Below are 17,829 nucleotides of genomic sequence, written 5' to 3' on the forward strand. Positions count from 1 at the left end.
CTGTTCAGTGCTCCTTGTGGAAAATAGTCTTCCTTAAAAAGCCTTCTACCAACAGTGTAGTTTGCATTTGAAATCACATTGTAGCATATGAAAACAGTGGTAGGTCTGTAATCCCAGAGCTAAATTTTGAGATTCATTTAATCTACTGACCTTAATGATTTGTCGAACTAAACAATGAAATCTCTCATCATTTTAAATTCGAATTAGGAGATGTTGGTGACTGCTGCTAATAGGCTTCTTTTGATGGTAATAAAATTATACGCACCTGACAGCATACAAGCTATTTGCAAATGTTAGACTGAGTGTATTGTTCAAGAGTGTGCTAGCATATATATCTGTGTGTGTGTGTGTGTGTGTGTGTGTGTGTGTGTGTGTGTGTGTGTGTGAACACTATCCAGCAAGCTCCAGCAAGTAATGTCATCTTGTATGGCATTTAATACCCCTCTTCCCTCTCATGTAATATCTGGCCTTTAGTGCAGTCTCCAGTTCTAACTTTCCATGTCTCTGTATTCAGCACACACACACACACACACACACACACACACACACACACACACACGGAGAGAGAGAGAGAGAGAGAGAGAGAGAGAGAGAGAGAGAGAGAGAGAGACCGACTGACTATAAGCAGCAACGGAACCTCTATAAAACATGAGAGAAATTTTCTGTCTGCTTTTTTTATGTTACCTTTACCTTCTACTCTGCATTTGAGTGTTGTTAATTAACAATTTAAATAGTAGAGATCTGTCTGTGACATGCCCAAATAATTGTGACTGACAGACTGAAATAGAGAAACAGAACATCATTAAATAATTCTCTATTTATTTGCCAGCACTCATAAAAGTTGTTTTCATTACCAACTGAAATGATAAAACATCAGGACTTTTATCTTTTCATCAGACCATACTTTTTGAATCTTTTAAATTTTCCAAATGTATTAATCTTTGCCCTGAATACATCATGTAATGCAATACTGTCTAGCAAAGTTGAGCTCTAATTGTATTGAACAAAAAAAAAAGAAAAAAAAGGACTTGAGAAGATTGATGTGGAAATCAGATATTGTAGCTTCAAGACTTTACAAATCTAACAATCTGTGGAAATAGTCAAATGTTTGTAGAGAAATAAAAACACCTACCACAAATACAGTATGCATAGCAGTAAAACTAATTGGAATATATAATTAATTAGAACTTTCTTATTGTTGTTTATTGCTGTGGGCTGATAATTAAATGTGTTTGATATTTTGGTAGATCACATTTCTCATCCCTGGAACATTGATGAATCAGGTGAACCATCACAATTAACACATGGTGAGTGAATATTGCATAATCCTTTTCCCATTCCTGTTTTCATCCATTTGTACATAGCCACTGTAGGACATTGTCATTCCATTGCTATGAAACCTTTTTGTGTGGAAGTCACTATCATCGTTAATTGCCTATTATCCATCCATTTTTATGACAGGGAGACTTTTTTGCAGGTGCATAAAATTTTAATTGGTGTGAGATATGAAGTGTTCATTTTCCCCCTGACTAATTGTTATGTATATAGTGTTCTGATTAATTACAGTTACATATTTTATGTTTGTATATTACCATAGACATTAATGTCAATGCACAAATTAAAGGGTAGATTTGGTTTCTTTTAACAATTCATATGACTGTTTTTAATTTATTCATTTATTTAAAAGATGTATTTACTGTGTATGTTTTGCAGTTAAAAGCTGAACCTTAGCAAATGGTATTCAGTTTTGCATGACACCTTAATCACTGCTTTTGTTGAAGTACTGAGCTAGTGACTGTCAGACCGCTTATTGTGAAACATTTGTAGCATCCTTTTACAACAAAAAAATTTGCTACGATAATTCATATTTGTAATTTATCTTATTCTACAAAGAAACATTTAAGAAATTAATGCCAGATCAAATTAAACTACTACTTGTATTTGTATAAGACCTAATTTGTTTTGTGTATGGAATTTCATGAGATGTGAATGAAAATCTAGTTTGGGAGTATCAGGAAGGGATACAGCAGAGGATCATGGCATGCGGTATATGGTTATTTTCAGTCACAATCAAAGAAAGACAAATCTCTCTTTTCTTGTTATAGGAGAAGATCCAAAACTGGTTTATGGATACCCACCATCTCCATATGGCACTGTACCAGCAGCTTATGGCACTAATGGTGCAGACCCTAGAGTGTATGAAGAGAATGGTGCTGTTCCAAGAACAATTTTTGAAGATGAAGAAGAATTGAGGAAACACTTGTCAATGCATCCTGCAATCCCTTCACCTTCAATTGATGATGACCAGAGAGGTATTTGTAGTATAGAATTTAATAATATTATGACTTTAGTATAGGTTATAAATTGTATGTAATCAAACATCAGTCAAGAGCCCTCATCTTCTTCCACAACTTGTCATGAAACAGACACAGTTCCTTTACAAAAAGTAATGCAATCTCATACTTCATGCAAAATCTGTTTACAATCATTCACAATTTAGCCACAATAATCTGAGGAATGTTCTGACTAATTAAACTGCCAAAGATGTCTACAAATTTCAGTATAAGCTGAAGAATATAAATACTGTGTGTAAGTGAAATAACATTTGTCAAAGACCTGTAATGGAGCATGGTTGCTAAGGTCCAAGAAAATTACAACACTGGTGTTAATCAACTTGTGCTCTTACAACATTTACAAATTTAAAAAAGAATAGTTTAAACCCAAGTGGAAATGTTAAATATTAAAGATTTTTATATAAAGTACATTAATAGTACAGATAAGAACCTTTATAATAATCAGTGATTACTAGTTTCAGCAGAGCAATTGGCCATCTTAACATCAATTAATAAAATGAATTCAGTGTGTAGTCACAAGATTGGATGCAGATGTGTTGTCATCAATACACTGAGGTGACAAGTCATAGACTAGAGATATCCACATACACAGATGGTGGTAGTGTCATGTACGCAATGTACAAAAGGGCAGTGCGTTGGCAGAGCAGTCATTATTACTCAGGTGATTCATGTGAAAAGGTTTCCGGTAGGATTATGACCGCATAACAGGAATTAACAGACTTTGAATGTGGAATGATAGTTGGGCGCATGAAACATACTGTCTCAGCAATCGTTAGGGAATTCAGCATTCCGAGATCCACAGTGTCAACAATATGCCAAGAATACCAAATTTTGAGCAGTACCTCTCACCACAGACAATGCCGTGGCTGTTGGCCTTCACTTAATGACCAAGAGCAGCAGTGTTTGTGTTACGTTGTCAGTGCTAACAGACAAGCAACACTGTGTGAAGTAACCACAGAAATTAATATAGGGCATATGACGAACATATCCATTGGAATAGTGCAGTGAAATTTGGCATTAGTGGGCTATGGCAGGAGATGACTGACGCCTTTGCTGACAACACAACATTGTCTGCAGCACCTCTCCTGGGCTTGTGACAATATCAGTTGGACCCTAGACAACTGGAAAACCGTGACCTGCTCAGATGAGTCCTGTTTTCAGTTGGTAAGAGCTGATGGTAGGATTAAAGTGTGGTACAGGTCCCCCAAAGCCATACACACAGTTGTCAACAGGACACTTTGCAAGTTGGTAGTGGCTTCTTAATGATGTGGGCTGTGTTTACAGGGAATGGACTGGGTCCAACTGAACTGATCATTGACTGGAAACGGTTATTTTCAGCTACTTGTAGACCATTTGCAGCCATTTATGAACTTCATATTCCAAACAGTGATGTCATGTCACCAGACCACAACTGTTCGCGTTCGATTTGAAGAACATTTGAGATAAATCAACTGAATTATTTGGCCACCCAGACTTCCCGAACGTCAATCCTATCAAACATTTGGTCAGTTTGTGCACAAAACCCAACACCAGCAACACTTTTGCCATTATGGATGGCTGTAGATGCAGCATGGCTCAGTATTTATGCATGGGACTCGTTGAATCTGTGCCATGTCAAGCTGCTGCACTATGCCATACAAAAAGAGGCCATCTTTGAGGAGGTGACATTAGGATGTATCCCATGACTTCAGACACATCAGTGTTTAACACAAGCTTATGCACAGAAGTGACAATTACAAAAGTTTTGCATGTTACATATTGACAAAACATATGTAGGTAATACCTGTCATATTCAAAAACACAGTAATGTCATACACACTGTATAGTAACATTTTACTAGTTAATACAAGCAGTGTAAAATGAGAGATGGAATAATGACAATATTATGAAAAAGGGTAGAGTGCTATTCTTCATATAGAAGAAATGTAGAGTCACAGATAGGTACGACAAAGAGACTTCTGTAGTAACCACAACCAACAGCGGGAACGCCTTGGGCTGCAGATTGGAGCCACCAGGCAGGGAAGCCGCTGGCGGTGGAGCACGCACCACCAGGTAAACACAGGACGAGTCGGACGACAGACCAACGACAACTGACAACAACCGACCATGACCAACTATGAGCGACACAACAAGGAAGAGATAAACAACGGAGGCTTGTGGAAACCACAACACCAAATACCAAACGTAAATCCACTTGGAACCAGAGCCAGGCAAATGTCAACAACGAGCAATGACCAGAACGCAATACCGCCGAGATAGAAGCGAAATCCAGAGCGAGTACCAGACTGGCTGGACTCGGGCAGAGCGGGTCCCTATATACGAAACAGGAGGGAGTGGCTATTGGCCGCTGTCTGCACGTGGCGCCCTCGCTGCGCGAGAGCCGCTGCATTGAATAGCCGCCGCGGAGGCAGAGCCCTCTATGGGCTGACCACGTCCATTTGTTCTGCCACATGTTGGACTTCCACGGTGGAAGGTACTAGATCTTCTGCACATGTGAGCTTTTGGCCAAAAGCCCTTCTAACATAGAAAACACACACACATATATATTCATGGAAGCACAATTCACACACGCATGACCTCTCTCTCTCTCTCTCTCTCTCTCTCTCTCTCTCTCTCTCTCTCTCTCTCTCTCTCTCTCTCTCTCTCTGGCCACTGAGGCTGGGCTGCGAGCAACTGCACCTGATGGGAGAAGCAATCTGGGTGGTGGTGGTAAGGGGGATGGTTGGGTGATCAGGGGTAGACATAGCAGAGTAGGGTTGGGGGAGGGTGTCGTGCTGTTGGTGGGAGCATGCAGGGGACATTGTGGGGAAAGGTTAGGGCTGTTAGTGACAGTCATGAGGTTTAAAGGGGAGGGGCAGAGGAGCTGAAAGAAAAGAGTTAGAGAGAGAGGGAGGGGGTGGGGGTTCAGGTGAAGTGGGTGCATTGGTAGACTAGAAGGCTGTGTAATGCTGAAGTGGGAGAAGGGAAGGGGATAAGTGGGTGAAGGACAGGGACTACTGAAGGCTAGGGGGGTTATGGGAATGTAGACTATATTGCAGGTAGAGTTCCCAGCTGCACAATTCAGAAAATCTGCTGTTGGTAGGAGGGATGCAGATGGCACAGGCTGTAAAGCAGTCGTTCAAGTGAAGCACGTTGTGTTGGGCAGCATGTTCAGCAGCTGGGTGGTCCAGCTCTCTCTTGACCACTGTTGGTGGCTATTCATGTGGACAGACCGAATGTTGGTTGTCATGCCCACGTGGTTGCAGCTTAGTTTGTCGATCACTTGACTGTTTTCACAGGTAGTTCTGCCTTTGATGGTATGGGTGATGCTTGTGTTCAGACTGGAGTAGGTGGTGGTGGTGGTGGTGGTGGTGGTGGTGGTGGTGGTGGTGGTGGTGGTGGTGGTGGTGGGAGGAGAATGTATGGGACAGATCTTGCATCCAGGTCCATTACAGGGATATGAGCCATGAGTCAAGGGGTTGGAAGCAGGGATGGAATAGGGATGCACAAAGAAATTGCATAGGTTTGGAGGGTCGCAGAGTACCACTATGGGAGGGGTGGGAAGGATAGAGGGCAGAATATTCCTATTTCAGGACACGAAAAGAGGTAGTCAAAACCCTGGCAGAGAATGTAATTTAGTTGCTACAATATTGGGTAGCACTGAGTAATGAAGGGGGTGGTCCTTTGTGACTAGACAGTGCGAATGTGGGAGGTGTTAGGTGACTGGAGAGACAAGGCACAGGAGATATATTTCTGTACAAGGTTGGGAGGATAATTTGTCTGTGGAGGCCTCAGTGAGACCCTTGCTATATTTGGAGGAGGACTCCTGGTAACTACAGATGTGTTGGCCACAGGTGGCTAGGGTGTATGGAAAGGACTTCTTGGTAGGGAATGAGTGGCAGCTGTCAAAGAGGAGGTATTGCTGTTGCTTGGTAGGGTTGGTATGGATAGAGATACTGATGTAGACATCTTTGAGGAGGTAGAGGTCAGTATCGAGAAAAGTGCCTTGTTGGGTTGAAGAAGACAAGGTGAAGCAAATTGGGGAGAGGGTGCTGAGGTCCTGGAAGAACGTGGATAGTGTGTCCTCACCTTTGTTCCAGGTCATGAAGGTATCATCTTTAAATCAGAGCCAGGTGAGGGGTTTGGGATTCTGGATGGTAAGGAAGGATTCCTGCAGATGGCCCACGAATAAGTTGGCATAAGATGGTGCCATGCAGGTGTCTATTCTGGGGCACAGATTTGTTAATAGGAGATGAAATGTGAAGTAATTGTGGGTTAGGATATAGTTTGCATGGTGACAAGGAAGGAGTTTGCAGGTAGGGAATCAGATGGGGCATCACGAAAGGCGGTGTACAATAGCACCAAGGCCAAGGGCATCAGGGATGTTAAAGTAGAGGCAGGTGGAATCAATAGTGACGAGTAGCGCGCTGTGTGGTAAAGGGACATGGACTGCAGAAAGTCAGTGCAGGAAATGTTTGGTGTCTTCTGATAGATGGTCCACGAGAGCAGAGCCCCTCTCAGTGGGGGCACAGTAACTGGCCACAATGGCATGTGATGGGTGGTTGAAGTTATGGGTTTAGGAAGCATGTAGAAGGTAGGAGTGCAGGGAGTGGTAGAGATTGGGGGGGAGAGAGAGGGGGGGGCGGGGGGTAGGTATGTTCTGGGATGGGCCTGAGGATTTGAGGAACCCTCCCTGCAATATACACTACTGGCCATTAAAGTTGCTACACCACGAAGACGACGTACTACAGATGTGAAATTTAACCGACAGGAAGAAGATGCTGTGATATGCAAATGATTAGCTTTTCAGAGCATTCACACAAGGTTGGCACTGGTGGCGACACCTACAACGTGCTGACATAAGGAAAGTTTCCAACCAATTTCTCATACGCAAACAGCAGTTGACCGGCATTGCCTGGTGAAACATTGTTGTGATGCCTCGTGTAAGGAGGAGATATGCGTACCATCACATTTATGACTTTGATAAAGGTCAGATTGTAGCCTATGGCGATTGCGGTTTATCGTATCGCAACATTGCTGCTCGTGTTGGTCGAGTTCCAATGACTGTTAGCAAAATATGGAATTGGTGGGTTCAGGAGGGTAATACGGAATGCCGTGCTGGATCCCAACGGCCTCGTAACACTAGCAGTCAAGATGACAGGCATCTTATCCGCATGGTTGTAACGGACCGTGCAGCCACGTCTCGATCCCTGAGTCAACAGATGGGGACATTTGCAAGACAACAACCATCTGCACGAACAGTTCGATGATGTTTGCAGCAGCATCGACTATCAGCTCAGAGACCATGGCTGCGGTTACCCTTGACGCTGCGTCACAGACAGAAGCGCCTGCGATGGTGTACTCAACGACGAACGTGGGTCCACGAATGGCAAAACGTCATTTTTTCGAACGAATCTAGGTTCTGTTTACAGCATCATGATGGTTGCATCCATGTTTGGTGATATCGTGGTGAACGCACATTGGAAGCGTGTATTCGTCATCACCATACCGGCGTGTCACCCAGTGTGATGGTATGGAGTGCTATTGGTTACATCTCGGTCACCTCTTGTTCTAATTGATGGCACTTTGAACAGTGGACGTTACATTTTAGATGTGTTACAACCCGTGGCTCTATCCTTCATTCGATCCCTGTGAAACCCTACATTTCAGCAGGATAATGCACGACCGCATGTTGCATGTCCTGTACAGGCCTTTCTGGATACAGAAAACGTTCAACTGCTGCCTTGGTCAGCACATTCTCCAGATCACTCACCAATTGAAAATGTCTGATCAATGGTGCCCGAGCAACTGGCTCTTCACAATACACCAGTCACTTCTCTTGATGAACTGTGTTATCGTGTGGAAGCTGCATGGGCAGCTGTACCTGTATACGCCATCAAAGCTCCGTCTGACTCAATGCGCAGGCATATCAAGGCCCTTATTACGGTTAGAGGTGGTTGTTCTGGGTACTGATTTCTCAGGATCTATGCACCCAAATTGTGTGAAAATGTAATTACATGTCAGTCCTAGTATAATACATGTGTCCAATGAATATCTGTTTATCATCTGCATTTCTTCTTGATGTAGCAATTTTAATGGCCAGTAGTGTATACTATGTTCTCATAACCCCACTGGCCTCAAACATTGCTAGTCCCCCTTTCCTGCTCCCACTCTAGCACTACTCAGCCTTCTATTCCACTTGACCACACACGAGTCTCTCTCTCTCTCTCTCTCTCTCTCTCTCTCTCTCTCTCTGGCTTTTCTACTTCTCTCCTTTCAGCTCCCTGCCCCCTCCCCCTTCTCCCCCCCCCCCTCTTATACCTTCCAACTGCACCTAGTATCACTACTCTGTTGTACCATATCCTTGCATGCCGCAGAACATTGTATTTTGCAGTGGCAAGCTGCTTCTGATGCTGCTGCTACTGCTGTGTGTCTACTACTTATCTTGTCCACTTTGTTTAAATCGTGTGAATGGTTGTAAACCACTTCCCATTTCAGGGTTAGGTTGTGTTCTTTTGTCTGTGCTGAGTGTTAGCCAAACAGAGGGAAACATTTTGGAATCAGAATCCCAAGCAATTTCACCTAAAACGCCAAATTAATTGAAAATATTGAATTTTTGTGGTTTACTTTTTTTGGAATCAGAATCCCAAGCAATTTCACCTAAAACACCAAATTAATTGAAAATATTGAATTGTTGTGGTTTACTTTTTTCTTTCAACATCACTGCCCCTTGTCTGGACTTACACTATTCTAAGCCTGTTGTAACTTTTCCTTTCAAAAGTCCCCATTTCTTCTAACCTTTCTTAATGTTTTACTAGTTAAAGGAACATACAGCTCCAGTAGGTGACATTTTTGCCATCCTTAGTGAATGTTTGTGTCTAACATACGTAATTTCGTAGTTTTGTGATATTTATTTTATAAAAATGTTGCATGTTTCAGAGTAGGTCATTCTTTTCTTTGAAGTTAATAAGTTTTTCTGTCAACCATGCTTCTTATAGTGCCAGTAATCATACAATAGAAACTTAATTAAAAAAAAAAGTAGTATGTTGCACTTTTGTTCTTCAGTGACTGGTGTGTTTCATTATTTAATAATGAAATATAGTGCATATGGACCAGTTTTCATAAATGGATATCTTTAAACTTATTGAAGTGTATGTGATAATTTCAGCAATTAGTGTGGTCATATGTACTTGCCTGTAAGAAGTGTGAAAATTGTCATACAGGTGCTAAAACTCTGCAGACTGCCTATTCCTGTGTGACTGACTGATATTAGTTCAGTATGTCCAGGAGTATGTTTGATTTTGTAATTCTTTAACTGTAGTATTACTTACATATTTGCCATAACTATTCTTTGTCATCATTAAATAATAAAATGTCACAATTTAGTGTTTCAGAATAACATTGCTTCAGTTTTACATGAATGACTACTTCAGAATGAAGGGCAGCTCACAGTTTGATGTCCACTACCTTGTCATTGTTTTGTCAGTGTGTGCATGTGTTTGTGATAGCACTGTTTTGGTTTCAGGCATGCGATGGCGGGATCCTAATCTGACTGAAGTTATTGGATTCCTCAATAATCCAAATAATGTAATAAAAGCTAATGCAGCTGCATACCTTCAGCATTTATGCTACATGGATGACCCAAATAAGCAAAAGACAAGATCATTAGGTGGCATCCCACCCTTAGTTTCACTGCTTTCACATGAGAGTCCAGATGTGTACAGAAATGCATGCGGAGCCTTACGGTAAGTATACCCAACCAGAGAAAATTTTCTTTCTTTCTTTTGCAGTATTTATGTTGTGTGGTTTTTTTTAAGCAAGTGCACATAAAAGGACATATATAATTTTAGAAATTGTGTCAGCCATTTTAGACAATATTTTTCATTCATACTTGATCAGTAAGCATAAGCAGTTTAATGGTAGTCTTACAATTTACACGTGTAACTATATTTTTGACCAGGAATCTCTCATATGGAAGGCAGAATGATGAAAACAAAAGAGCTATTAAAAATGCTGGAGGGATACCTTCATTAATTAATTTGTTACAGAAGTCATCAGATTCTGAAGTAAAAGAACTGGTGACTGGAGTTCTGTGGAATTTGTCCTCATGCGAGGTAAGACTGATTTTACTCTCTTAATCTGGTGTTCATTTACTTATATTTCTAACATAATCATAACATTTATAAATTTCAATGTTTTATAATACAAAGTGTGGAGTTAGAAATACCTGAGTAGTGGTAATCTGTGCATCTCCCTCTGCCGCCACCACCACTTGTCCCATACATCGTTCCCCATTTCTTTTTTGCTTTCTTTACTACCAAGTGATCACAGTACTAATACACATAATATACAAGTAATCAATATGTCTAGTATTTTAGAACTTTTAATGGTGGGTGGAGGTTTCTTTTAAATTTTCATTTAATGCTGCTCTTTTGACTGCTAAATGGGATATGGGTCATTGTGATTTATATGATAACAACAGTGAATGAATGGATGAATAAATGGATGATAATAAAGTTAAGAAAGGATCGTTCACTGCATGTGAATCCATGTTTTCTTCTGGAAGAAAAATTATTGCCTGTTTAGGGAACTGTGTAGTAGTAATTTTGTGATGGTTGGGATGCACTGATTAGGTTTTGTGAATATCTCTCTCTCTCTCTCTCTCTCTCTCTCTCTCTCTCTCTCTCTCTCTCTCTCTCTCTCTCTCCATCTCTGCATAACTATTGCAACCTATATGCAATTGAACGTGCTTAGTTCAGTAAAACCCTTTTTTAATGAATCTCTGGGGACCCAAACCTTTTTTTTTTTCTAGAACATGGGTTTTCCTTAATAGGGAATTTTGCTCTGTAACACAAGAGAAGTGACCCAGAGTCATAATTCAAATGTGTTCAAATGATAAAAGTACAATTTAAATGCAATACACACGTATATATCGTCACAGGTTTAACAGAACACTTTTTTTTTTTAACTCGAGAAGAGTTCTTTGTTTTGTCCTTCCAACATATTGTAGTGATGGAAATTGTTGCTCCAGTTGGTTGATGTTAGTTAGAACTGATTTGTCTGCATGGAAAGAGGAAAAGAAGTTCCTGGCAATATCAATTCCCTGCACAGCCACTGCAAAACTTGCTGCAACAGCCCCACCTCCTCCTCCACCACCATCATCATCATCATTTGTCAAAGCCACCAACTCCACCTCCTCCTCATACCTTGCAGTGGTCCTTCACAAGCACTTGATGTATCTCTTGGGTGGGACATCGGGACAATTTACCACAAATAAACAATTTAACTCAGTGTGTTGTGTTGTGTTATACAATTCCAGACAGCAACAAAGATATGTTGAGTCTCATCACTTCCTAGTAGTAGTAGTAGTAGTAGTAGTAGTTTTATTCATCCGTAGATCTCTTTTTACAAGGATATAGGACATGTCAAAGTATTTACAAGCTTAGATCAATTTACAATAAGCTAATTCGTATACACATATATTTACAGACTTCTAGTTAGAGACAATCATTAGATTTTACTCCTGGTATACAATAATTTATTTACAAATAACTCATTAAATAATGTAATGCCACACTATTCACTCATATTTCACTATCAGTCACTGCACACACTATACACACATTGTTTCATAACACTTCACTCACTACACACACACACACACACACACACACACAGGTGATCCTTGGGCCATTTTCTGTACTGCAAGTTCCCATTTGCTATCCTGAAAAACTGAGTCAGCATCCCTTCATAATAAGTGAGATGTTGAGCTCAGAAAGAGGAAGAGGTGTTAGTATTGTGCTATGCATAGCTTGAGGGGAGAGTGTCTCTAGAAAGGAAAAAAGAAGAAAAATAATAAAGTGAAGGTGTTATGTGGAATATTGGATGTTTTATAATCATCATTATTATTATTATTTGTTTGTATAACATTTTTTTATCAAACCCCTACTCTGCTTTATCTAAGTAATCCTTCAATGTATAAAATGTATTGCATAACAGGTACTTTTTAGCTGCCTTCTTAAATAAGTGTATTTTTGAAATTTCTTTAATCTCTTTTGGTAATTTATTGTACAGTTTTATTCCTTGGTAGAAAATGCTGTTTTGAGTTTTATGTTTATTTTTTCTTGGTAAATGTAAGTTGAGTCTATCTCTTGTTGCATGGTCATGGACAGAGCTGTTTGTGCAGTAATTGCCAATGTTACTTTTGATGTGTACAACTGACTGGTAAATGTGTTCACATGGAGCAGTTAAAATTCCCAGTGTTTTGAACAGATCTTTACAATGAGCTCGACTACTATTTCTGGTTATTATTCTTATGGCTCTTTTCTGGAGTTTGAAAATTGTGTTCATATTTTGTGGATTTGTTCCCCAAAAAAGAATGCCATAGCTAAGAATTGAGTGTACATATGAATAATATGTAACTAAAAGACACTGCATGTTACACACAGATGATAGAATTCTAAGGGCATAACATGCTGATGACATTCTGTTTGCAAGTACCTTTGTGTGTTCGCACCACTTCAGCTGAGAGTCAATATTCATTCCTAGAAATTTTGCATTTGTTACACAGTCTATAGAGGTGCCATCTACATTTAATTTAACATTGTCATTTTTCCTCTCTATAAATGAAATTGACTTTTGCACAATTGTTATTCCAAATTTGGCTTTAAGAGAGTGCATTAAGTCAATATCCAATGCCTCTAGATGGCTCGTGCTGTTTGGAGAAATGAAAACATTATTTACTTTTATCAGAAATGATATTTTCTTGGAATGTACGTAGCACCAGTCAATGATAAATACTACTTTCCTCTCTGCTGCACCCATCTCAGCATATAAACCTCAGAGAAATCATGTGAAGATTTGATGTCATCCAGGCATTGCTGTTGTACTCACAAGTACAAGGCAATGTTTTATTGGTTTTGAAACACATCGGAATATTAAATTTTCACATCTTTAATGGAGGCAGTATCTCACTTCCTTCTCTATTTACAAGGTATATATAATTTACTTATTTGTGTGTGTGTGTGTGTGTGTGTGTGTGTGTGTGTGTGTGTGTGTGTGTGTGAGAGAGAGAGAGAGAGAGAGAGAGAGAGAGAGAGAGAGAGAGAGAGAGAGACCGGGGGGGGGGGGGGGGGGGGTGTTAGGAGTCTGTCTGGGAGAGGGGGGCCAGGAGAGAGTGAACGCAGTTTTGACAGGCAGACCTGTCTTATTGAGCATATGGTCTCCCACATAATCATCATCATCATCATCGTGATTTTTTTAAATCTGCTTTTGGCTGGTGCCACAGCTTTTATAGGTGTATACACCTTTGTCCTCCAGTTGTCTTGAGTAACTAGTTCGAAAACACAAATGCAGTTGAAATATTTTAGACTTTGTAACTACATAAAGACCTGACCTTATTGACAATGTCAGTATAGCGACAGGGATCAGTGATAATGGTGTCGTCATAGCAATGATGTTTATGAAGGTCAGTAAATCCCTCAAGAACACAGGGGAGTGTTTACACTGGAAAAAGCAGTTATGCAGTTGTTAACACCCTACTTAGACAATGAATGGGCATCATTTAGTTCTAATATGATGGATGTAGAGGAATTATCAGCAAAGTTTAAACTGTTTGTAAATTGTGCTCTGGAGAAGTATGTGCCAAACAAGTGGATTTGGGATGGAAAAGACCCACCATGATGTAATAACAAAACTCTGAAAATGCTCAGGAAGCAAAGCCTATGAACAAGTTTTAAATTTTGCATTTAAAAAATCATTCATGTAGGAGGATCATATGGACATACCATCATTTTACTGTTGCAAACACTCCCATATGGAGGACATAGAAATGGATATACTTGGCATTGGAAACAAATAAGTCACAAGTCCGGACAAAATATCAGTTCAGTTTTACAGGTAGTACTGGATGGCATTGGCTCCTTACATATCATTCATGTAGCATGAATATCTTTCCCAGCACAAAGTCCCTAATGACAGGAAAAAAGTGCAATAACGCAGTAGTGTTGCCAGCAAAGGGCAACATTCAAATAAGAAATCTCTTCAGTGTATACAATTCCTAAGTCACTGGTCCTGAAGTGCCTAATCTTGATGCTGCTGCAGAAGTGGGCCATGACCAGTCAGCGCAGTGCTTATGTCCTATTCGCATAAAGGCCGCTACCATCGCATTGTCGTCGTATTGGGGGGGGGGGGGGGGGTTGGTCAGTGTGCAATTGGCTGATGTCTTCTTTACAACCTTCTCTTGTCTCTCATTTCCAACTGGCATGCCAGCACTTGACTTTACACCGTAACATTCCTCCCCCCAAAGCAACAGACCGTTGTCACATAGGGAGATTGACAACAGCGGGGGAGGCAGGGGTGTGGATGCTCTGAGGGACTGAAAGCTGTGGCTGCAGGGGACATCCGGCCTTCGCTCGATGCAAACATCCCCCAGAAAATGACCAGAAGGGTGCATGTCCACCTCCTGAGGCTCATAGCAAGACGTAGAAGGCGTCGGCTGCTGCGGCCTGTGAGGGGGCAGTGTCCTCTTCCATCGGTAGGATGAGAAGAGGAGGTGGAGGCGGCAAAGGCTCCGACTCGGTGGGGTCATTCCATGGTGTCGTGATGACACCCTCTGGCGGCTGCTGTGGCCATGCTGTCCTAGGGCTCTGTGAATCTGGGGGAAGAGATACAGATGGATATTCATACACGTGACAGTGGCAAAGTTGACTGTGATGTCGGCACTGCAATCCATCTGGGCCTGAAGTGAGATACATGCATGTGCCAAATCGACAAAGGATCTCGCCTCATGCCCCCCATCTGCTTCTGCTAAAAACCCTTTTAAAAAAGTGCTGAGAAGGGTGGAGCAGGTGGGGTAGTGTTAGATGGCGGCATCCGTGAAGCAATTCCGCCGGCGATGGTCCATCTCGTGGACGTGGATGATAGGAGGCGAAAACAGTTGCAGTGCTTGACCCCTGGTGTGTGTGTGTGTGTGTGTGTGTGTGTGTGTGTGTGTGTGTGTGTGTGTGTGTGTATGTGTGTGTGTGTGTGTGAAGTTTGGCCATCTGCTGCTTCAAAGTTCTGACAAAACGTTCCACTTTGCCATTTGACTGTGGATGTAATGGTGCACTAGTTAGATGCTGTATGCCATTGCATTCACAGATGTTTCAGATTCATTTGATGTGAACTCAGGGCCATTGCCTGACACTATGACTTAAGGCAAGCCTTCGAGGCAAAATATAGAGGACAACACCTGAACTGTGCTACGTGACATTGTCGAGTTCATTGGCACAGCAAAAGAAAACTTTCTATAAGAGTATACCACAATCAACCAACGAGTGTTCCAAAAATGTCCCACAAAGTCTATGTGCACACACTGCAGTGCTAATTGCAATTTATGCCAAGCAGAGAATTTTTGTAGTGGAGTGGAGTGATTTTCCACACATGCATGACACTGTGATGTCATCTGTTCTATTTGGGTGTCCATACCTGCCAAGTACAGTGTTGATGTGCTGTTTCATATGAACAATCCCCCAGTGTCCTTGGTGAAGTAACTGCAACACTTCTTTTTCCAAAGCTTTGGGAATCAACACATGTGACTGTCCACTGTAATTTTGAACAAGAATCCCACCTTTCTGTACAGCGAGTCTATTCTGACATGCAAAGTATTGGGGTACTACAGAATGATGAGCGACAATGTGACAAGAAGATGCAGCAGAAGCATCAAAGTCTGTATCAGGGCCAATCGAAAGATACGAAAGTGCATCCGCATTACCATGTTGAGCTGTCGGACGATACACAATCTCGTACTGATATTGAGACAACAGCCAAAGCTCATCATTGCAATTTTCTGGCAGTTTGTACAGGAATCGGCTTCATCGGATGAAACAAGGACTGCAATGGCTTGTGATCCATTACTAAGTAGAATTTTCTGCCATACAAATAGTGGTGGAATTTGGTGACACCATACACAATTGCCAGTGCCTCTTTCTCTATTTGTGGATAGTTACACTGAGCTTTGGCCAACACTTTTGATGCAAAAGCAATAAGCCTGGCTTTGTCACCAATTATGTGCAAAAGCACTGCACTGATTCCATAAGAGGAAGAGTCAGTTTGCAACACAACTGGTTTTTCAGGATAAAAATGAACCAACATTGATCACTGAGAAATGCATCTATAAGTTTGTGAAAAGCGTCTTGGCACTCATCCGTCCAAACAAATTGGACATTCATGTGGCGCAAGTGATGCAATGGAGCTGCGATTTGTGCAGCATTCAGTATGAATCAAATATAATAGTTCATTTTCCCTAAGATTGACTGCAATTCTGCGACATTACAAGGAACTGGCAGATTATGTATGGCTAACGATTGTGGCCGAAGCAGATGGACACTGTGAGTGTTTATGACATAGCCAAGATACTGCAACTCAGGGTTAAAAAATCATACTTGTCCAGTCTACACTTTAGTCCTGCACCAGATCACACATGAAACAAACCATGCAATTTTGCATTGTGTTCTTCAGGTGTGCAATCCGCTACAACAATATCGTCAAAATAGTTTGAACAGTTTAGTACTTGTGCAGTAAGCTGTTCAAAATACCTTTGGAAAACGGCAGGTGCGGAAGCACTCCAAAAGGCAAACGCAAATATTTAAACAAGTCCAAATGAGTGTTCACAACACATACGTTTTGAGATTCTTCATCTAGTGGTATTTGAAGATATGCGTCACACAAATCAGTTTTTGAAAAGTAGTGACCAGTGCCTAATTTGACCATGAGATCCTCAGGGTGTGGCAATGGATAAGTATCAGTCACGGTTTGTGGGTTGACTGTAGACTTCGTCAACACACAGGCGAATGCGACCTGACTATTTGGGGAGCCAAACCACTGACTAGCTTATATGGGTGTAATAGCTTCGCTATCTTCCAATTTTTTCAGTTTAGCTGCCACTTTGTCCCGTAACTCAGTGGGAACTGTTGTGGCCTGGCAAAATTTCGGCTGAGCATTGTCTTTCATAGCAATATCTGCAACAAAATTATTAGCCTTGCCTAAACCTTCAGAAAAGAGTTCAAGGAATTCTTTCAGCAAGCTAGCTACACTGTCTTTTGCATTGAATGCAGACACTGACAACACATTGTCCTGAATTTTAAAGCCAAGGCCGCATCTCGTGGTCGTGCGGTAGCGTTCTCGCTTCCGAAGCCCGGGTTCGATTCCCGGCGGGGTCAGGGATTTTCTCTGCCTCGTGATGGCTGGGTGTTGTGTGATGTCCTTAGGTTAGTTAGGTTTAAGTAGTTCTAAGTTCTAGGGGACTGATGACCATAGATGTTAAGTCCCATAGTGTTCAGAGCCATTTGAACCATTTTAAAGCCAAACGAATCAAGGCCAAATGTGTTCTCACAATTGTGTGATTGTAACACAGTGAAAGTTACAGATTGCGTATGCGAGCAATACATGGCTGACAGTGTACATTTTCTGAGAACGGGAATGTGTTATCCATTATAAGCAGTCAGGTGCATGCTAG

General features: G+C 41.3%; 1 protein-coding gene across 17 annotated transcripts in view; it reads left to right on the forward strand.

Annotated features, from left to right (window-relative positions):
- The window catches only part of LOC126299340 (catenin delta-2), a 468,367-nt gene that overhangs the window by 392,434 nt on the left and 58,104 nt on the right, over positions 1–17,829 (forward strand). For 13 of the 17 annotated variants that reach the window (XM_049991178.1, XM_049991175.1, XM_049991184.1 and 10 more), the window contains 4 exons: positions 1,248–1,307; positions 2,106–2,312; positions 9,859–10,078; positions 10,294–10,447. In XM_049991178.1, the coding sequence (XP_049847135.1) occupies positions 1,248–1,307; positions 2,106–2,312; positions 9,859–10,078; positions 10,294–10,447 (641 nt within the window). The remainder of the gene's footprint in view (positions 1–1,247; positions 1,308–2,105; positions 2,313–9,858; positions 10,079–10,293; positions 10,448–17,829) is intronic. The other 4 variants (XM_049991182.1, XM_049991181.1, XM_049991176.1 and 1 more) reach the window with 1 other exon arrangement.

This window comes from Schistocerca gregaria, chromosome X, assembly GCF_023897955.1.
Source record: "Schistocerca gregaria isolate iqSchGreg1 chromosome X, iqSchGreg1.2, whole genome shotgun sequence".
NCBI classification, from domain to species: domain Eukaryota; kingdom Metazoa; phylum Arthropoda; class Insecta; order Orthoptera; family Acrididae; genus Schistocerca; species Schistocerca gregaria.